Source organism: Tenebrio molitor, chromosome 9 (assembly GCF_963966145.1).
Source record: "Tenebrio molitor chromosome 9, icTenMoli1.1, whole genome shotgun sequence".
NCBI lineage: Eukaryota > Metazoa > Arthropoda > Insecta > Coleoptera > Tenebrionidae > Tenebrio > Tenebrio molitor.
In genome coordinates, this window is record NC_091054.1 from 4,923,186 (window position 1) to 4,946,348 (window position 23,163).

General features: G+C 35.9%; 1 protein-coding gene and 2 long non-coding RNA genes across 3 annotated transcripts in view; 2 read left to right on the forward strand and 1 right to left on the reverse strand.

The window, feature by feature from the left end:
• The window catches only part of LOC138137791 (matrix metalloproteinase-2-like), a 53,685-nt gene that overhangs the window by 5,762 nt on the left and 24,760 nt on the right, over positions 1-23,163 (forward strand). The window contains exon 2 of the mRNA XM_069057344.1: positions 16,127-16,392. Coding sequence (XP_068913445.1) covers positions 16,127-16,392 — 266 coding nt within the window. The remainder of the gene's footprint in view (positions 1-16,126; positions 16,393-23,163) is intronic.
• On the forward strand, positions 46-482 carry LOC138137794 (uncharacterized). Its single transcript, XR_011161884.1, has 2 exons — positions 46-323; positions 378-482. It is a non-coding gene; the product is annotated as an uncharacterized lncRNA (long non-coding RNA).
• On the reverse strand, positions 10,955-13,852 carry LOC138137793 (uncharacterized). The gene is made up of 3 exons (XR_011161883.1): positions 12,507-13,852; positions 12,009-12,124; positions 10,955-11,905 (listed from the first exon to the last, which is right to left on the reverse strand). It is a non-coding gene; the product is annotated as an uncharacterized lncRNA (long non-coding RNA).

Below are 23,163 nucleotides of genomic sequence, written 5' to 3' on the forward strand. Positions count from 1 at the left end.
ACACCGGTGCACCCTTCTAAAAATAGAGGACGCGCAAAAATTTCAATTTTCCCGCCGCGGCCGCAACAGATGCATCTGACAGTTTTGCGTAGGTGCTATCTCGGCTGAATGTCAGATAAGTCGAGTGGCGCCCGAGAAGCATTTCCGGTGCGAAGGCGAGCTTTCGCCAAACCCGGCCATCCTTACCATAAACAAGAACTACAGAAATAGACCAAGTGTTTGCTTTACGTGAACCAGATAAATCGTAATCAGTCACCTGTGCTAGCATTTTTCGAATGTCGACCCGCCAGACACGTCAGATTTGTCTTTTTGATCCAGTCCAGGTGCAAGAGATTCTCTTGGAAAAATAACACCAATAAAACTCGTTTTTTCCGCAGCCTAGAAGTGATAAACATCCGAGCTTGGTCGTTGTACATCTAGCAAATGCAACAATGCTATATTATGTTTTGCTTTTAAAAGAGTAAAATCCATCCTACACACGAGTCTGTTGGTTGTCTGCTTTGTTAAATGCATGATATCGATAAATTATTAACCAGACTAGGTCGCTGCACTGGATCCTTCAACAAGTGGGTGCCGATCTGCAAGGTTGTTCTTTTGCACTACTGTTTGTCTCGCGAATGTCCTGGCCCGTGGTGCATTCCAATTAACAACCGTTATTTGACCAGACCACCGTCAATATTTGCCAAAATCATTTATCACATGCCAGGGCTACCAGTTTGCGTTGCAAGGCCACTCCGTCACCAGGTCCCGACTTTAAATATTGTTAAATATAACTGACGCCTTCTTTGAAAATCAAAAATAACTTTTTCAGAAACTCTTAGACTGCTCTATCAAATTAATGCACTCCAAAACTTTTATTTCTGGACGCCATAAATAAACGCTCAGTGTAAAAATGGATAGGCAACAATTTCTACCTTTCGGTAGACGAAAATTCCTGATACACATCGTCCTCCGTCGATTAAGACCTCCACAAGGTCAAACCGACGACTCTGTTTCGTCTGGAGCAATTCCAAAATCAAACAAACAATATCTTGTAGAATTTAGAATTCTGAGAGTAGCCCAGAAAGGTTTTGGAGCCAACAAAGCGTTGCAAAGTAGAACTAGAGGGCATAAAGATTTCTATGTGTCTAAGGTAGCGTCATTCCGCTCCACAATTTTTCGCCTCGACATTAAAAGAGATGGCATTATCGATAAATCCTGTGAGTGTGACAAAGATAGAAGTATACACAATTTTAAGGGGTGTTTGTATCGTGTCAAACAGATTCTATCTTTGTCACACTTACAGGATTTATCGATAATGCCATCTCTTTTAAATTTCGAGGCGAAAAATTGTGGAATGGAATGGCGCTACCTTCTAAAGATATACGTATAATCTGTTTCAAAATCAAAAATCCAGCAACAGTGCATTCTACCTCGAAAATACAACCGACAACGTCGCCAACTTTTGTTTTCAGTGTGTCTGCAAGTGTCAGAAAAAAGTGGGGTTATGAAAGAAAACTGTTGACAGTCGTTTTGGTCGTAGTTCTTCGTGTTTTTTATACGCATTTCATTATTTTACTCAAAAGGTATGATATGGTAGCTACCACCTTTTTGCACATAATAATTATAGTTTTTTTTATGCGTCCTCTTGAGTGGTCTCCTTTCCAGACTCCTTCACTATGGTGTACAGACCGAATTGTCCAAAGGTCCCCTTGTAATGTTAGTAAAGGTCAAATTATCAGATGACCTGTGGTTTTTTAATTGACGAGTTTGTAAACAATGTCGTAACTTGATGCACCGAAGATGATAACTGGGTTGATCCGGAGACATTTTGTGTATCTGTCAATAATGACAGCTGAGCAGTTTGCGCCTTTGTCTTTTGCAGAATGAGCGAAATCTTGTAAACACGACTCGCATAAACCTTGCACATGTCCCGCGAACACATCCGTCAGTTTATTTCTGCAATAAACGATTTTACGTGCGCAGATTTGACAAAATTAGAAGCTCTTCATGTTTAATATCAGCCGTGGGGCGCATCGACTATGATCCATCGCGCCAGGAAACGTCTCGGAGGAGTTGTTGACTTCCACATCCGTCAAAGAAACGGCAACCGTTTAACGTCAATCTCAACCGACAATCATTCCTGTTTTTGAGCACGTGATGATGATGGTCTCGGGGGGAAAAAGCTCTTGCGTTGTAAATGCAAACCTACCACTGGTCTTGTCGGTGTTAAATAAATTAAACAATTAATTTTTAAGTGAGTCACGCACGCGATGGTACAGGCCTGGAAGAGTGTTCCGTTACCATCGACGTACAAAAAACGTGATTCATTTTGATTGTGCGTTGTTTTCGGGTTCATTTGGATGCGAAATGCGTCCGGTGGTTCCCGTTTTTTTCATCACGTGAATATCCGGACTAGAACGTGTATGTTGGATTATTTCCTTCCTTTTTTGTCTGGTTGCGGTTTTGATTGATGTCATATCCTTACCGAGAAAGCCTTTACCTTACACAAAAATAAATGGTGGGTTCGGGTCCGGTTGAAAACACCAAAGACAAAATGATTTGTGAAAATCTCACAGGACAAAGACAATACTGAGAAGCGTTGCTCTTTGTTTTATTAATAAATAACCTTGTTATTAGCCTATTTATACTTGTTGTAATGAGTAGTACTGCAGATAAAAATGAAATTAATAGCGAACATTAATCATGTGAACATGCTAATTGCGAACTATAAAATTATTTCCTGACGTTTTTCTTCGAGCTTTGGATGATAACAGCTGCGAAGGGCGAAGAAATTTTATTTTCTGCAATCGTTTTGTAACACTGCAACGGCTGCGTGATATGTGGTGTAATAGCGATGATAACACTTCAATGGAATTCTCTTGTTAAGTGTCGCGTTTGGACATCTGCAACGTTTTCCAACAATGCAGAAAATTTCAGAAAATCTGTTAAATAAATGTCGAGAATGTTAGGAATGAGCGAAAGAGAAATTGAAGAAACAAATTTAAATTTAATCGATTTCAAATGAACAAAAGTCGCTCCGAAATGGACGAAAATGGAAGGAAAAAGATTTTTGTATGTTATGATGATGCACTTGAAATTATTTTAAAATCTTGGCATTTTCTACCAAAAATGTTATCATTTGCTTAAGTTCGTTAGATGAAGATACCTAACGTTAAGGAACTCACATCGAAAATTTTGGAAAAAGATGTTTTTACATATTAATAGAAATTTATTTCAAATGAAGAAAAAAGAAACTCCGAAATCACGGAAAATTATCGAAAACTGTTTTTTTTTCATGATCATTGAATTTCAATGGTCATTGCTCACTGAAAATTGTAAAAAAAATGTTTTTACAAGCTAATTCATTTGAAACGAACAGAAAGGGAAGAAAAGAAGAATGATGACGTTGGAAAAATTAATTACGAATAAAAAAACTGTCATTTGTTGCTCCTTTATTAGCTATCGTATTCTACTGAATTTTACACAGTTGGATTCCTCCCTTCAAAATGCTTCTTGTGATGTATAAAGTCAGACGCTAACTCTCTTAGTTTTCGAGAAAAATGAAGAAAACTTAAAAAAACTATTATTTTTTTGTTCAAATTTGCAGATTAGATTGACCATTGCTCCCTTATTAGCTATCGTATTCTACTGAATTTTACGCAGTTCGATTCCTCTCTTCAAGACTCTTCTTTTGATGTATAAAAGTCAGACCCTAACTCTCTTAGTTTTTGAGAAAAATAAAGAAAACTGAAAAGAAACGATTATTTTTTTGCTCAAATTTTCAGATTAGATTGACTATTGTTGCCTTATTAGTTATCGTATTCTACTGAATTTTCACAGTTGGATTCCTCTCTTCAAGACGCTTCTTTTGATGTATAAAAGTCAGACCACAACTCTCTTAGTGTTCGAGAGAAATTAAGAAAACTTGAAAGAAACGATTATTTTTTTGCCCAAATTTGCAGGTTAGATTGACCATTGCTCCCTTATTAGCTACGGTATTCTACTGAATGTTACACTGCTGGATTCCTCTCTTCAAGATGCTTCTTTTGATGTATAAAGTCAGACGCTAACTCTCTTAGTTTTCGAGAAAAATGAAGAAAACTTAAAAGAAAGGATTATTTTTTTTGCTCAAATTTGCAGATTACATTGACCATTCCTCCCTTATTAGCTATCGTATTCCACTGAATTTTACACAGTTGGATTCCTCTCTTTAAGATGCTTCTTTTGATGTATAAAGTCAGACGCTAACTCTCTTAGTTTTCGAGAAAAATGAAGAAAACTTAAAAGAAACGATTATTTTTTTGCTCAAATTTGCAGATTAGATTTGCCGTTGCTCCCTTATTAGCTATCGTATTCTACTGAATTTTACACAGTTGGATTCCTCTCTTCAAGATGCTTCTTTTGATGTATAAAGTCAGACGCTAACTCTCTTAGTTTTCGAGAAAAATGAAGAAAACTTAAAAGAAACGATTATTTTTTTGTTCAAATTTGCAGATTAGATTTGCCATTGCTCCCTTATTAGCTATCGTATTGTATTGAATTTTACACAGTTGGATTCCTCTCTTCAAGACGCTTCTTTTGATGTATAAAAGTCACACCCCCTAACTCGTTTAGTTTTCGAGAAAAATGAAGAAAACTTAAAGGAAAGGATTTTTTTTTTGTTCAAATTTGCAGATTAGATTGCTCCCTTATTAGCTATCGTATTCTACTGAATTTTACGCAGTTGGATTTCTCTCTTCAAGATGCTTCTTCTGATGTATAAAGTCAGACGCTAACTCTCTTAGTTTTCGAGAAAAATGAAGAAAACTCAAAAGAAACGATTTTTTTTTTGTTCAAATTTGCAGATTAGATTGACCATTGGTCTCTTATTAGCTATTGCATTCTATTGAATTTTACAAAGTTCGATTCCTCTATTCAAGACGCTTCTTTTGATGTATAAAAGTCAGACCCCTAACTCTCTTAGTTTTGGAGGAAAATTAAGAAAACTTAAAAGAAACAATTATTTTCTTGCTCAAATTTTCAGATTAGATTGACGCTTGCTCCCTTATTAGCTATCGTATTCTACTGAATTTTCCACAGTTGGATTCCTCTCTTCAAGACGCTTCTTTTGATGTATAAAACTCAGACCCCAGCTGTCTTAGTTTTGGAGAAAAATTAAGAAAACTTAAAAGAAACAATTATTCTTTTGCTCAAATTTGCAGATTAGATTGACCTTTGCTCCCTTATTAGCTATCGTATTCTACTGAATTTTACACAGTTGGATTTCTCTCTTCAAGATGCTTCTTTTGGTGTATAAAATCAGACGCTAATTCTCTTAGTTTTCGAGAAAAATGAAGAAAACTCAAAAGAAACGATTTTTTTTTTGTTCAAATTTGCAGATTAGATTGACCATTGGTCTCTTATTAGCTATTGCATTCTATTGAATTTTACACAGTTCGATTCCTCTATTCAAGACGCTTCTTTTGATGTATAAAAGTCAGACTCCCTAACTCTCTTAGTTTTGGAGAAAAATTAAGAAAACTTAAAAGAAACAATTATTTTCTTGCCCAAATTTTCAGATTAGATTGACCCTTGCTCCCTTATTAGCTATCGTATTCTACTGAATTTTCCACAGTTGGATTCCTCTCTTCAAAACGCTTCTTTTGACGTATAAAGTCAGACGCTAACTCTCTTAGTTTTCGAGAAAAATTAAGAAAACTTAAAAGAAACGATTATTTTTTTGTTCAAATTTGCAGATTAGATGGACCATTGGTCTCTTATTAGCTATCGTATTCTATTAAATTTTACAAAGTTGTATTCCTCTATTCAAGACGTTTCTTTTGATTTCTAAAAGTCAGACCCTAACTCTCTTAGTTTTGGAGAAAAATTAAGAAAACTTAAAAGAAACAATTATTTTTTTGCTCAAATTTGCAGATTAGATTGCTCATTGCTCTCTTATTCTTATTAACATCGTATTCTATTGAATTTTACACAGTTGGATTCCTCTCTTCAAGGCGCTTCTTTTGATGTATAAAAAACAGACCCTAACTCTCTTACAATTTGTTACAATTAGAGTACAATATTCGTTGGATGAAAAAAATCTCAAGGACCCCATTACGCAGAAAATTTTGATGAACATGTTTTTATAAATTAATTAATTTCAAATGAACAAAAACGACTTAGTTTACGTATCAAATATAGATCTAGATGAAGAAGGAAGAAAAGAAGAATTTTTTACAGTATGATGAACTTTGAAAAATTATAATCGAAATTTAAAACAGATCATGTCATTTGATTACTTTGTTAGAATTTATTAACAAAGTAGATGACGAAAACTTTGTTATCTTAAGGAATCACCATGAAGGAAAATTTGGAAAAACCATCACAAAGAAAATTTAAAAAAATACAAATTACATAAGTAATTTTAAACGATTAGAGGTATCAAACAGAAAAAAAATTCGTTCGTTAGATGAAGAAAATCTTCTAACCGGAACGAATCATCACGGATTTTTTTTTTTTGTAAAAAAATGTTTTTTAGATGTTAATTAATTTCAACGAACAGAAACGACTCAGTATATTTTACAGTAGGTATGATGAACTTGGAAAAACTAGCATTGAAGTTTTGAACTTTGACCTTCTTAGAATCCTGGTACAAAGCTGATGAGACGAAGAAAATGTTGCACCGCGTTGTCTTCAGTAAAACCTGCAAATTTCCAAGATCACTCCGTTTTTTCCACTTTATCCGAGGCCACACAGCCCAAGACAAGTCCCTGCTTTATTGGAGGTAATGGCACAATCACCATCTCTCAAGTAGCCTCATTTGTATCAGTCGCCCCGGTCTCATCTAATGAATGAACCGAATGTTGATCACGATTGGATGCATATGCAACATAATTGAAGTGGTAGATAAAGAAGAGTCACCGTCATCGTCGTCGACCAAACAACATCCAATTTATACCATTTACATATTCAATTCGAGCGCACATAAACAGATCCGTTGTGATCGAGAATCGTTCCCATGATCGGTCCAGAAGAGCACCGTCTGGACGGCACCGAAATAACCGTGGCCAGACGAAAATAATAATTGCCAGGGTGATTCACCCCGTTTAATTGCCTCGCTGTATCACCGACTACGGGAAAAATACCGTGTCAACAAACACAAACCGCAAACGAAAGGTTTCCAGATCCTGTTGGCGCTAGCTGACTCAAACTTTACGCAACCCTAGAAAAATTCGCTCTAACAAGGACGGTGCCAGCTGTTTGAATTCGTGGTTGCACTTTTAAATTTGGCCGTCTGGTCGACGTCGCTCTCAATTAGCCACGTCGTCGCACCGGCCTGACATCTCTCGAAATGCGATAGCGCCCACAAAAGCCGTATTAATCACCCGACTCGGATTTTTCTTTCGAAATTTACGGACTCGTCTCAGTTTGAGCTGTTTATGTTTTTTGAGTTTATAAACGACGCGTTACGTTCTAAGTACATCAACCTCGACCGAAACGATTTGTTTGAGTAGGGGAACATGTGTGTGTCTGTTGACGGAAACAATCACAATAATGTTGAATAAACTGGAAAAATCGAAGGAGAAAGAGGGAAATTGTTTTTCCGGATGCCGGAGCGGTCGGGTGTCCCTCGGAGGAATCGATACGAGCGGCGCCAAGACATATAAAATTATCATAAATAAGCCTTATAAATGCGTTGCATTAACAATACCAAGCATAACTTCATGTTTTCCATAATTATCACCGCAGTCAATTACTCTTATCGACATAAATAATTAAGACATCAGAGAGTGTGTGCGGAGGCGGTAGTAAATCGATCGGATTTTTCTTTTACTTCACGGACGTGCGTTTTGTTTAACGAGATTAGGGAAGTCGGGGGTGGTTGCCTCGTGCTCAAAAGCCGGAAGCTCTTGAAAGCATGTCATTACTCGTGAGGATTCGGTCGTCATGCAGAGGCATTAAATTCCGCCCCAATCGATCAAATAAGCCAGCGGAAATTTTATTTTTATCGCCACTCGGAGTGGTTTCGAATTGGCGCAATTAACAACTAGAGATAATTGTTGCAAAATTCTGTTTCAGCTACGGTGATTTGTAAACAGGAAAAAAAATGTCTCACGATTCTTGAAAATAATTTGATCTATTTAGTAGGGTTTTTGAGTTTCTTAAAATCTTAAGTAAGCGGAACTTCCTCTGTCAGGAAGTGACGCTAATCTATTGTATAATATCAAGCGCAAGTTTCTGATTAAATTTTGTAATTCCTCTTAATCATTTTAAACAAGACTCACCACTTGGGTTTTGTACAATTCACACCTTTTTGTTGATTCATTGATATCAATATTATTTTAAATGGATTTAGTTTCGAGCTATTTTCTTTCTCGTGCTCCAACAAGTGTCGTCGATAAACAACTTGGGAATGTCATCAATAAAATGTTTCTAATTATAGTTCGAATACGTTTTATCGACAAGTGATAAGTTCCATTGTAATTTGTACACGTACCTCCATTATCAAAGGCAACGTGATAATATAAAACTTATTTTTAACTCAAAAGCGAGCGAAGATTTTAGTTATTCAATTTTGCGAAAATGTTTTATTTTTTAAGTTAATTGAATAAAACTGAAGAGATTTGTATTTTACAAAAATAAACAATTAAACTGTGTTCGCTGATAGGTTTGACGTTTTTAAAGTCTAGTTGCAAAACATAACGAAGTGAAAAGTACTAAGAACGTCATGTCAATTGTTTGGAATTGTTGAGAATACATTTTTATTTGGCGCGAAAATTTAAATTGACTGTTGCTTATAAAATGAGTTTACTTTTTCTGCGGTACTTTGAAACAACGAAACAACAACATTTAATCTAAAACGAAACAATCATAATGACTTTGAACTGAAATAGTTTCGGTATTGATTAGTTCATTTAATATTTATCACCATTATCATGTACAGTTGGCTTCAAAAAAAACGGGAAATTTGACCTAATGTGAATTGGAAATTTAATTTTATCAATTTATGTCAATTTGTGTCTGTTTGACAGTAGTATTTGTATTTGCATAACTGACATTTCTGACACATAAGTGTAGCTTTTTAACCTAAAACACCGTTTCAAACTATAAAAATTTAATAAAATCTGACAGAACTTTTTCTGACAGTTCCCGTTTTTTTTGAAGCCAACCGTATGTACAGTCGCGAGCAAAAAATTCTGGTCGTCAATGTCACTTCAAAATTTGGTTAGATTGTCACAAATTAAAAAAAAATCCCTGTCTGATTATGCCCATGTCAACAAAGTGTCAAAAAAAATGAAACAAAAATGACAATTAGTGAAATACTACGTGATTATAGGTTATGATATTTACGACAGTTTTACAGTGGAGCATTTTCCATTGCGTCAAAGTATGATTTTGACGACCAGTTTTTTTTGCTCGCGACAGTACATATTAAACCGCAGTGCGCAGTATATCTTCTTTTTAAAGAATAAGAAAGACGGTGGAGCTACAGCGTGATCAAAAAGGACCGTTTGAGTTGGCAGTACTGATTTTTACTTTTAAATGGTATAACTGGAGTAACTTCCGGTATTTGACGACTTCACACTGACAGTTGACAGTTCAAATTGTTTCTTTGTACCGTTGATTTTTATACATACATAACCTACAATTTTGTCGCTGTTGATTTCACGTCAAATATCTGTCAAAAGACGTATCCGGTTGCAGTATTGCAAACAGCTGCATAATAAAATGCTCTTAATTGCATTGTTGTTTGCAATAATAAAATTTTACTAAATTTAGGGAATTTAATGATATCTACTGGCCACACCGGCCAAAGCCTGGCATTTTTAGTGTAATTGAAAGTATTCTCGCATTTAAAATTTGAAGGTATTAAAAAGGCCTCGCAAAGTGAATCATTTATTAAACTCTCAAATGAAGACTACTAATATCTCAACATAACCTCAATTTTTATAATACGAGATTTATCACCCTAGGTCAAAAATGTACAATGTTGCCAGCTCTATTTTGGGTGTAAATTGCGGTGTTGGTGGTTCCTTGATAAAAAAAAAAACAACAGATTATAAAGTTCATTGACATTGGATTTTCCCTGTCAAATTCTTGTCATATTACAAACCTGCGCGCCTGCGCCTCCTCTCCTAGCAATTTTCACATTATCGTGTCAATTAAATGTAGTCAAGAACTGAAAAGTGCTTATCAAGTTAACTTGTTGATAGCGAATAACATAACCTCTACAGTTAACGCATGACATGATTACTTTATCAGTCCGTATTGGCGACATACACAGCTAAAATATAATTGAAGTCAAAAAATTTAAGAATTTGACCTTGAGTAGGAAAATCCAACGTGCATAAAGTTTAGAACTCGTTTGCAAAAACAATATTATTTTACAAAATTTTTATTTAATTGCAATTTATATCTGGGAATGGTTGTGCATCTCATTGTTATGACGTACTTTAGACTTTTTTTTATTCAACACAAAACACATTTAATAAAAAAAAATCAAAGACCTGTCAAGTAAACCTTGAAACGCATCCAGTTGTCATAACAACGCATGTCCAGTGTAGCAACACAAGCGCGTCAAAATATTTTGCGAGTACCAACATGATAATGCATCCTTGTTTTAAATGCAATTCAGTGATTTTAGTACTTTTAGTTACTTTTTGCTACGTGACGTGATTCTATGGGTGGAAACATCACAACCCTGCAGAACTTTCCGCACTTGTAATCCTACGCTCACGATGTTTACTTGTTGAACTGACAGCTGTCTATCTGAACTGATTTTCTGTACAAGCGTTTTTAATTGTTGTAAACTGTTGTTGAAATTGTTACTTCTTCTGAGACGAACGATGTGATGAATTTTTAACCGCCGCTCTACTTTTTATCGCGTAACTAAGTGTTGTCACGTGTCTCCGCGTCTGTCAAAAAACGTACAAATCTGTCACGATTTCACGAATGATGTTAAGCACGTCTATCACAGCAATGCAAAATGATGGACAACTTTTGTGCGTTAATGAAATGCTTGTGCACTGATTTTCGAAAGGAATTCCCAATTAAAAAATATTCAAATATTTGATAAGGTAGAGGGTGACAGTTCATGACTTTCTTTTGGTCAATGTTTTCTAGGTTTTAGCACTCATGGAAATAAAATAACCTTTATTTAATATGTCTATTTTTCTTAAAACATTTGTGCCTCTTTAAATTTGCACTTGTCTGAACACGTTGCACCCGTGATCGAAACATCTGCTAAACGAAGTTAGTCTTTCCACTTGATGTTTGTGCCCCGACAAAATTTAATTTGTCTTGGAAAATGTCACATTTAGGGCATGATCTCGTGCACCTTTGATGTGACTAGTTGGCACAAAAATATCGCCACTCCAGCACTTCCTCGACGCAATTCCTCATCGAATTTGAATAATTTCAAAGGTCTCGACGGGAAAGCGTCAACTTCCCTCACAATTTTATTTATTACATCAGTTATCATCAAGCAGCGAGTAATAAAATGATTCGGTTATGATAGATGAACTGATTAGGTTTTTGAGATGGTTTTTTCAGCATGTCTTCTGTGTCACTCGGAACATGTGTTTAGTCTGGCTGTTGCTCTTAATACGAATAATGCATCGAATCTTCTCAACTGGCGTGTCTTCGTCGCTTCCATAAATAAATATAGACTTGGGGTTGTCTATTCCGTTGGGGAGGAAAAATCAAACTCGCCGGTGCTCCGCGTCGCTGCTCTCGACAAAAGACCAGCTCCTTTGTCGTCATCTTATCGCCCCTTAATTGTCCACAATTGGGATGATTCACGTTGTGGCCATTAACGATCACGTATTGTTTCTTTCCTTGGTCTTTGTATCAGCGATTTGACGGTTCAAAGTTTCAACGCGCCGATGTTATGTCATAATCTCTTCGGCTCCGAAGCCATCGCAGGTCGATGATGATGCGTTTCCTGTTGACGATTAGAAATCCGTAACGTGGTCAAATCGAGAACGAAACAAAACAAGACAGATAAAGTGCATTTTTATGGGTTAGTGGAAACATGTCAAGACTACCTTAAGATAACGTCCTGAACAAACACGCGTCTTGTTATCGTCCAACTGTCTTGCCCGTCGAGATTTATCATGGCCAAGGGGACCTCTCCGAAATTGATTGGCTTCGGAGATAAACCCTGAAAGAAAGTTAACGTTTAAGAAGCCTTTTCCACGCATGTATAATTTGTTTATGAATGTTTTATGGTAATGTGGACCCCTGGCAGAGCATTGTTAGAAATAATAAGCCGTTTCAATGGAAGATTTACATAATGCGTACTGAAATAGAAACGAACAGAACAGTGAAGCTTCTTCTCGCGATGGGATTAACCAAAGAAAATAAACAGAACGCGTGAGCAGTGCATTTTTACGAAAGCGGCGTCAGTGGCCGCGCTTTTCGCAGAAGAACCTCCAAATCTGGTCACAATAAATTCGGATGCATTCGTGATGCACACCACTCTTATCGGTACTCCTAAATTTTCTGACCGCACTAGGAAATGGTCAGATTATTTCGGTACTTACCGAGAAGCCAGCCTGTCAGGGAATTCTGCAAACGGTGACCTTGCCGCTGCGCAAGGTCATAATTGGGCTCGTTAAGTTCATTGTTTTCGTTGATCTATTTCGGAACCAAGTTTGAGGAACGTCTTTTCTTTCATTAAAGGCTGCCGAATAAATTGGAATAAAAAATGTTAGTCACGCGCCTATTTTTAACAGTTTGCGATGCACAAAATGTGATTTTAGTGACGGAGGCGAATCATAAACTGGAATTTGGTCCACAAGCAGAAAATAAAAACTGGATATTTATATCATCCTAGAAATTTATGGCGATAGTCCTCCTTTATACAGCCTGATTTATGTAAATAATGAAGGTAAATATTTTTCTCCCTACCGGTTAGAAATGTAGGCTGTGGATACCTCATTTGAGGTGAGAAAATTCAACTTTCTCGCTAAGGTAAGAAAGTGAATCATGAAATGTTTATGGTAAAACTGTACCAAAATACAAATGTCAAAAGTGTCAAAAGTGAAATAAGTTATTGATAAATGAAAGCCAATTCAATGAAGTAAGTTGGTAGGTCAATCATATAATCTGGAAAATAAACAGATAAGCTAGGTAGGTAGATTACTTTACCCTGTTTATATCAAATTTTCGAACAAACCTCAAATCTTCAAATGCGATGACAAGTTAATTAAACAAATAACACAGCCTACTATTCAATTCTCAAAATTTTCGTTTTAATCACAAATATAACCATCTTTTTTGACTTTTTTCAACAAAGTTGTGCCGGTAGGGAAAAAAATTGTATTCAAACCTTGTTAAGAAAGTGTCCTTGCAGACCTTAGGCACTTACAAACCTCGTCTACGACTCGGTTTATAATCTTTGCCTGCGGTCTGCAAGAAACCACTTTCTTACCTTGGTTTGAAATATACTATTTCACACTAAAATCGTGGAAAAATCAGGTATTTTAATAGTTTTTGATAAAAAAGACGCGAAAGTACAGTTGGTTGCAAAAAAAACGGGAACTGTCTGAATAAAATTGACACATTTTTGCAATTTTCCCTAGTGTGAAACCTCATGAGAGATAGGTTAGAATTAACGTCAAAATTCAATGACATTTTTTTAAATTACTTGATAGGTATTGTCAAGTAGACAATTAATTGACAAATCAACAAAACCAAATTTACATTAGGAAAATTTTCGTTTCCCGTTTTTTTTGCAACCAACTGTACAAAGAGGACAAGTAGACGGTACAAAACTAATTTATTTCTTTTCTTGGTCCCATACTGTACTGAATAACATTCCAAAGAGTTTCAAGATTTCATTTTATAGTTTTTTTTTGTATGAATACGAATTACCACTACATGGACTGATGACCTCTTCATAAAAATACAGTTGCTAAGAGCTGTGGCACTGCATTATTTATTTTACTTTTCAAAATTCTGTAGAATTTGTTTCGGAACATTATCATTAGTACAAAGCACAACGCTTGTTGCTTATAAATGTTTTTGATAAAAATGTCATTTTGTGTGAAGTGAACGTGTTTCGATGAAAGTTAAAAACGCGTGTCCTGGAAATATTTTATTTACAATAAAACGTTCGTGCAAGCCCACGGGAATAATAATTCACACTTATTCCATGCTTTAGTAAACATAAAAAATGATATTACATAACTGTTCTAAAACGTGAATTACACAAGGTGCTTTATAAATACGTATTTCAAATATTTCATTTTCTGCAGTATGTACAGGGTGACTTTGAAAGTTGTGCAGATATTTTAACCAGTGGTAGAACTCCACAATACGTAACGATTGAGCCAAGAATGCCTTATAAAAATGTAGATATTTTTCGAGAAAAACGGGCTAAAATGTTTTCAAAAAAAGTTTGGGGGTCATTCGATTTTATGAAAAAAATGGGTATAAAAAATCACAGTAGGCTTTTTTGTTGTCATTTAATTCAAAATTAAGTCACTTTGACAAGAACAGCAATCTTAACCTCAATTTAGCTTTCACCAACCTGAACAAAACCGATATGGTTTTGATCAACGGCGAAGCCCGTGGAAAGCGTTACTTATTAAGTTAAGGAATGTCTTAAAAATGGAAATCACAAGGCATTTGTTAAAATGTTCTTGATCTTGAGGTTTTTTTTAACAATTGAAATGTAAACCAAAGAACTCTAAAATTACTATAAATGACCGTACTGGCAACGTAAATTAAAATTTTCAAGGCCAACTGTGTCGACAACCATTTTGAAATCTAATATAACCTTTACAATTACTATTTTATCTTGCACAGTTAAAAACGTTCAAACATTTTACAACGCATTGTTAGAGTTCCATAACTTTCTGTTGATTCATAATCTATGTTTCAAGGTCTTACCATATTTTGAAAAAAAAATCACGGTTTTCGACTCATTGATCTTTGTTATTCAAGGAAATAAACTCAACTTGTCTCTTTTATGTAAACAGGGGGCACGGCATCGAGGCCGGATTTCATTTATCCTACTGATATTTCTATCAAGCAATGCAAATTCCTTTGACATCACTATTTACATTCTCATTTATTTTGCACTACTGCCACTTTATTTTTAATGCCCAACATTTGTTTGCTGTCATTTTATTTCTTTTTCCGCACATTCTATAGTTGAGAGTCGCCCCATAGAATATTTTTAACAATAACAATAACGCGCTGTCATCATTCGAGTCCAGTGAAGTTAGGCGCAGTGTCTGGCTTGACTTAAAAAAAAAGTAGTCGTGCAAAAAATTCTATTTTTCATCAGTTTCAGGTCTTTGCCCCCGTGCAACAATTTTTTAATTTGGTCAAATATGAATTATTTTTTGTCGGCCGGATGTCAACATCTCAGAATGAAGCAAGTCTTGTCGGTTGATTTGTCAAAAACTCCGTACTTTACTCGACAATAAACAGAGCGTGTTATATGGATAATTACATTAGATTTGGTGTCACGTGTGGGGTTTAAACCTACGCTGTCTTTAGTTTATTATACAGGTTGTGTACTCCTTTCTTCGTTATCATCAAAGCATCTGTAGTATACAACTGTGCATATATTATTTCATTATATCACCATTACGTCATCTATTTTGTACAGCAATCTTTTAATAACGGAAACTGACATTTATTCAAAGCATCTGTCTCAAACACGCACAACTTACAGATTTCACTGGTTTTTTGTAATGCAACTCTAATCCAAACCTTCTAAAATAGCGTGACCACCCAGCTTGTAGATCTAAAATTTTTCGTCGAGCTTTTCCTTCTCTCCAGCCAGCCACAAACGGAATTGCCTCAACATGCATGCATTCATTCATCAATTTTTTTAAACAAACTGTGACTCACTCTTATATTCATTCACACCAAAACCAACTCGCTGTTCTCGACACCGCGACCAAAACAAACAATATTTCAAAACACTGGTTCATTTAGGTCTTGCTGAAAAGGTAAAAATTCTTGACCAAAACAAGCAACAATTGTGTTCCACCAACACTCATTTCCTTGATTCTTTTCGTCATAATTAGCTGACAGAACGCCTCTTTCATGATTTATGTAAAGCGTGGTTAAGTGTCGACTCTTAAACAATTAATTATTGCAAAATTTGAAAATTGTCTGGAGCTAATGTGTGGTTTTCTTTCAGCAACGCTACCTAACGCAGTTCGGGTACATGGAAAAGACGGCAGATGGCGCGTTCGCGCTGCGCACGGAGGAATCTGTACGAAACGCAATCAAAGAAATGCAGGAGTTCGCTGGGATCCCCGTGACGGGGCGCCTCGATCAGCGGACCCTCAAGCTGCTCAGGACCCCACGTTGTGGCCTTCCGGACAAGAACATTCAGACGTCTGGGAGGAGGAAAAGGTTCACTTTGCACGGCCAGAAGTGGCCGTACACGAATCTGACGTGGAGGTGAGTGTCTGGGATGAGTTGGCGGAGGCGTCGGCTCCACTTGGAGGAAATTATTTCAGAATAAAACCGAGATTGAAGCGTTAAATGAATTAGAGAGGGGTGCGTTAATATCTTGTAATGGAAAGGTGACGGGGGGGGTGGTCTGAGAAGTCGGGGAAACGTTCACGTGACTCTGGTTTATATTTATGAAGATGGTGAGCTAAACAGATGCCAAAGGCGACATTATCTAACCGGCAATTAAATGAGCTGGGAGATTGACGGGTTATTGCGAGGGAGGAACGACGGTTAAGGGGTGAGCTAATATTTTTGGTGAATCCCACCGCCAATTTTATTTGGAAAGTATGCTTTAGCTACACACTTTTGAATTTTTGGTTGCCTAACTTATGAACAAAATTATTTCAAGATGTCAATTAATAAATTAACAAAGTCAAAAGTAACACCACATTAATTGAACAATGAAATTAATATTTTAAATCATGATAAACCTTAGTTGTAATTATTAATAATTTTTCATCCGCTATGAATGTTTCATCGACAAAAATTATACTAATTCATTTTTGGTTTGGGAAAAGTACCGGGTGATCAAGAAGGACTGTTTAAGTTGGCAGTACAATTAAGAATTTTTTTTAATTCGATTATTTATAACACTGCAACTGGATATGTTTTGTTGGTTTATTTGACAAATATCTGATATAGGTATATCATTAACAACGACAAGCCACCAACAACCGAAAGTTACTCCTGTTATACGATTTAAAATACGATCCAGTGTTACCAACTTAAACAGTCCTTCTTGATCACCCCGTACAAGTGATTTTTTTTAATGCGGAATATGATAATGTTGCAATAACGTAATGATAAGCAGTTAGTAGAAAATATATAAATTGCAAATAAATAAATGTATTATTATATATTTTGCGACAAAAATGTGAATAATGCACACACAATTTTTTATTTTTTTTATTTTGGGGATTTCCAATCATTTAAATTCTATCTTTACTTGCAATATGTCGCAAATGTATGAGATGCACCTGATATCGTAATATTTGCCCAAAGAAACGTTGCTTTTTTCTGGTACCGGTTCGACCAATCATTAGCACGGATAGGCGAGGCTTTGTTGTAAAATTATTCAAAATGATGTCAATAAACACAATGGCGTTCAAACAAAATCGTTTTGTAAACCTAATTAAGTGTATCAATAAGTGCACGTTTTTGAGAAATTCAAATACAGGTGTCTCAGCTAAGACTTTCGAGCCTAATAACTCGGTTATTTTCCAGCGGATTTTTGTGAAATTTAAAATGCAGATATTTTAGACGGTGAAGAATAAAATCCCATTAATCCAATCACCTAAGTCTTAAAAACGTAATTTTTACATGCCTTTTTAAAATGTTGAATCAATTAAGATTTATATAAAAAATTGATCGTCAATAAAAAATGCTGCAGGGAAAAACTCGTCCTTGAAAGACGTCTGGTTTGCAAGAAAAAACCAAAAACTGTGTTAAACGTGGCTGCAAATGCAAAAACGTAGACGCGTATGAAACAAACGCGTAATTTTGCAGAATTTTGGTCATTCCTTTTCGCACAAATGCAGGTGACATATTTGACGTTTATCTTGCTAACCTTACAAACACTTACGAAGTTAAAGACAACATTTGGACGTAATTTATTATACTGGGTGCTTTAATTCTTCCATAAAGGACTAAAACACGATCGGGATATTTTAGCAAGGTAATTTAGTTCACGTACGCTTCCTGCGTCGTCCAAATAAATTGACGACTCTCTTAACCTTACATTTTGTAAAGCCTACATTTGGATAGTGTTCCACGAGAAAACGAACTGTGTCATTGAAGTTCTTACGACACTCTCCATAGGCAATTTTTTTTTCCTTTTTCAACGATATTGAAATTTCTGCCGCTGTAGTCTATTTTTAGAGTATTTTCAATACATTTTCACAATTTGACGTTTCTAATAAAGCGCGCCCAATATTGACAGACTGTGTACAAAATGTTGCTTGGCAATTAATCATCAATTGTTTCAAAAGGTAACTGCTCAAATACCTTCAAATATTACATTAAATTTTTAACGACAAAATCTAATCAGACAAGTGATTTACTTAATTGTTTGTGTAGACCCCTATTTTTTAACAATCTAATAATAATCGCCCTAATTTTCGATAAAGGAAACATCTGTTAAAAAATTATATTTATTAACTTGAGGTAATTTTATTATTACTAATTGAACCTTCACGGTCTAAAATATCTGTATTTTAAATTTCATAAAAATCCTTTGGCAAATAACCGAGATATAAGGCTCGAAAGTCTTAGCTGAGACACCGTGTATTACTTATATTACTCTCTATATTATATTTCAAAATGGTGGTCGACGCAGTTGGCCCTGAAAATTCAAATTTAAGTTGACGGTACGGCCATTTATGGTAATTTTAGAGTTTTTTGGTTTACATGTCAATTGTCAAAAAAACGTCAAGGTCAAGAACATTTTTCTTTTCCTCTTTATTCGCTTTTCGGGAGCCGCAGTCTTTTTTACTGAACGAGAGGAGGGCAAGCGTATATGTACTGTGCTTGTCATTTCTTTTAGAACATAACCTCACTCTGTCAAAATTGATATTTAGTTATTTTTTGTAACTAAATCTAAAAGCCCGTCTGCATTGGCAACCATTTTGAAAATGGCAAACTTGATCTGACCTGACCTGGCTTGACCTGCTGGGATTTTTTCTGATCCCCTTCCCGTTGCAATTTTTTTTATTTCTTACGTGTGTAAAAACGTAAGATTTAAACAGCTGATCCGTGATCCGTAATCCGTAGTGCGTTCACAATCGACTCTTGAACGCCAACTTTAACCGTAAATTTCAATGAACATCCGATATTTACAGTTATTTAGACATTTTCATTTATTTACTACCTCATCTACTTTAACATCTATTAATATGGACTATGATTGGTGTTTTCATTCATAACGTAATTGCAACAATTCTTGCAGTAGCACGTGGGCGTCTAAACACTGGATGTCCGTTGATACGTTCAGTGAAGATTATTTAATTTAATTAATCAATTTGACTTTGATATAAATAAAACGTCCATAACGCAAAATGTAATTTTAGACACTCAACACATTGGTAAGTTCCAATTATTCCATTTTTTTCACCAGTTTCTTTTCTTTTTTTTATATATGTACTTATTTTCTTTACAGTTTGATTTATATAATAATATTTATTAATAATGTACAGTAATCTTTTAATATACAGGGTGTTTTAAAAATGGCACATAATATTTGTCACGCGTATGTACGTTGAATACCAAAAAAATAAACCAATAATAAAAATTATAAAATTATTGCTGGAATATTTATTTTACTTGTTGAATCATGTGTTATTCATACTATTTAACTCAAAGAAAATTTTCGAGTTTGGCTCCAAGGGCAAATGATTAACAGTAAATTGATACTAGAGTTTTTTGCTTGTATTTCAATATAGAATCATGTGATCTAAATATTATGCGTCAATTTTAATACACACTGTATATTTCCCGAAAACAGCGAGCGCACTTCATTAAACGATTAAGCTTTTACAAACGCGTTTTAAACATTGTAATTCCAAAAGTTTCAACATTTCTGATAAAATCGAGATCAAACGTGCCGTTTCCATTGCGTGGAGTTTTCATCGACCTTTCACCAATATCGGTTTATCGGTTTTAACTCTCCTCTATCAGTTCAAAATTTAAATTTGTCAGATTTTTTTTTCATTGGCAACAGAAATTTTACACGAACGGAATGCCTTTCATTAGCAGGTGATCTGTGAAATCAGATAAACATGCAAGTTGTGGTCGGGCACGGTCATCGTTGGCTGAAAAATCCTGCAATTGCGCAAAATAAAACAAATCACTTTTAATTAAAGATATTAAATGCAGTTCACCACGTTCGAAATTATCAAAATGCTTTTTCACCGTTTTCGCTGTTGGTAGTAGCGAACGCCGATTGGTAAAAATAAATTGCATTAAGAGGAAAATAATGCTGAAAAAGTGTATTTGAATAGTGAGACAGACCAACTGAAAAATCGCCTTTTCAGCGAGGCGGTTCGAGCAGATGTGTATGTATGGTTGCCTAACTCCGCGCTAATTATTATGGAAGTTTTTTCGTACGTCAATTACGATCAATATGTCAATTAAGTTTAATAAACGAGCATTACGGAATGATTCTACGCACCAGGGAGTGCGACCCGAAGGCAACCTCGCATGTTCAATTCTTAACCAGAAGCTTTCGATTTCGCGTCGGCAAGTTGTTGGCGAAATAAGTTCCGTTCGTGGTGTTGTCGGTTGCGAGTCAACATCCGCACAGCTCTATGTTTGCAATAAACTTATAATGCGAAGTTTGTTGTGTGCTTATTATTTAAAAAGTTTCCCTGCGACGGAATGCACCAATTTCCTTGGACGTCGCGGGTGAAAAGTGGAGCTTTCTGGGGCCGCGATGTCGTCATCTGCAGCCGTTATTAATTGCCCCAATAATTGCTCGATGCAGATGAAATGTTTACGACGACGTTGAAAATTCGTGTTCGAATTCCCGGTCCCCGGGGGACGCGTTGCCCTTTCCATTGGTATTTCCGCAAAATGTCAATTGCTCAGACTAAGGTTAGAGTCCCCCGATCGACCGTGTCGCTCCACTCCACAACTACATCAAATAAAAATTAAATCGAAATCCGTCCAATTAAACCACCGAAACCAATCTGCGATCTGCATATTGTTCGAAAATCTGTAGAGTATTATTGGATAAGGGAAGCCCTCAAACGAGACCGGCGCGTATACGTGTCATCGACAATTGCCGGAGGGGCCCGGGAAGAGGCCCCACTCGACTCGAGTGCCCCGACGAGGGCCCTAGATGGCTGTGACGTCACACACAGCGAAAACTAACAAGGGCACTCGCTGCATTTGCGCTTTCTCTCCTGGTTTCGTTGAAAACTTGCAAAATGATGCTATAGTCCGGTGCCCCACACCAGAAATCACCAATCGCCACATGTCGGGACATCTGGCGAACGCGATCTCGTTCCTCCTTTTCCCCGTATTTTTTGTCCGCCTATTATCGGCGTTTTGAACTGTTCAATGGCGGAGAGATAGTGCCGAGTTGAAAGTACAACATCGACATATTGGCAGGTCGATTGACGTTAGAGATACTTGATATGGCAAAGCACTTTGCATTAAACCGCAAGGCACTTAGGTATGGTTTTTGAACGTATTACTTATGGCGCCTTTCAATCATCCCTCCATCACACCCACTTCGTACGGGTTTTATTAGATTATGAGGGAATCTCGGCGAAAATTATCTCGACAAAAATCAATCATTCAATTAACCCCAGGGTGCTAACTTCTCGCTTCTCGTACGCTTCGCATAAATAAAAAGATCAAGATGCAACACGACGGTCGAGCCCTTGCACCGAAAGCTCGAATCGGTTCTCGACACCTCTCCAAACGTTTTTTTCCTAGAGGCAGACGTTGACAACGCGACATAATTAGATTGTCTCGAAAATTCCGCTTCTATTAGACGTGTGGAGTACAAAGCAATTAAAGTGGTTTACAAAATAGTGCGCTATACGTAAATGATGCATCGCTCCAATCGGAGCTTTTAAGACACTGCGCTGCACTGCACTGCAATAATAAACCTCTTTATTGCTACAAGAAAAACCTCCATTTACACAAAACTAAACCTACCACACAAAAAAACTGTTTCTCGGACAACGCTCTCATTTATTGTAACTAGTTTCAGGTGAATTTCAATGATTGAACTTATTTTTGTTGTGTTGGCAACACATTTACGATTTTATGTTGGTACTAAGGTACTATTGCGAGCACTGAATTTCGGGCAAACTTGAAATTGGACTGATATAAGATGTGAATTAGGCTTTAGGTGTTAGACGTATTAATAACCTCATTTTAATATCTATTATTGTCACATGTCATTTTGACATCAATCCTGAAAAGTTGCAAGTGCTTAGATGTGCTTTTCCGAAAACTGAACAGTTTTTTATTAAACTTTGGAAATTAATGACTAAAATGTAAAATAATTGTGCATAATAATTGTGACAGTTTATTTGGAAGCCCAGTCAAAATTATTTATTATGACAGTTATGACAATAAAGCTTAGACTACATTGTTTTTTTTTTAATGATACACAAATTACTGCCCGCAATTCTGTGCTGTACACTTGACTGTCAAATTGAAATATGACAGTTCAAAAGTCAAAATAAATCAAATTTTAACTAAATCTTAACCTAGAAAGCGAATCAACAGACAACTCTTTGACAAATTACTAGGTTTACCAATTATTCGGGAGTGCCAATCCACTAAATTTGTCTCCATCATTAAAAGTCACTTGCGAAATGATTTGCTTTTTTGTTATATATACAGATTTTCGATAATTGACACACTAACTCATTTTGTTAACGCATAATGTAACAGTTTTTGGCGGTATTTTAAATTCTAACGTTCGCTTTTTTCCTGCTTATCAGGATGACATATTTTCTGTCAAAATAACCTTCACCGACGTATCATGGGCATATTTAAAGAAAAAGTACCTACAAGTTCACTTTGAAGGTTCACCCATGTAAACCCATGTGGTTTGAATGGTTTAGAATGTTTTATCTGGGATTGTTTTGTCAATGCAACTCCAACTTGCAAGCGTCTTAATTTCTCCAGAAAAGAAAACGTTCCACACGTCTGTTATTTTAAATGCGAGTTGGGTTTTAATAAAGAGAATCAATCGTTGAA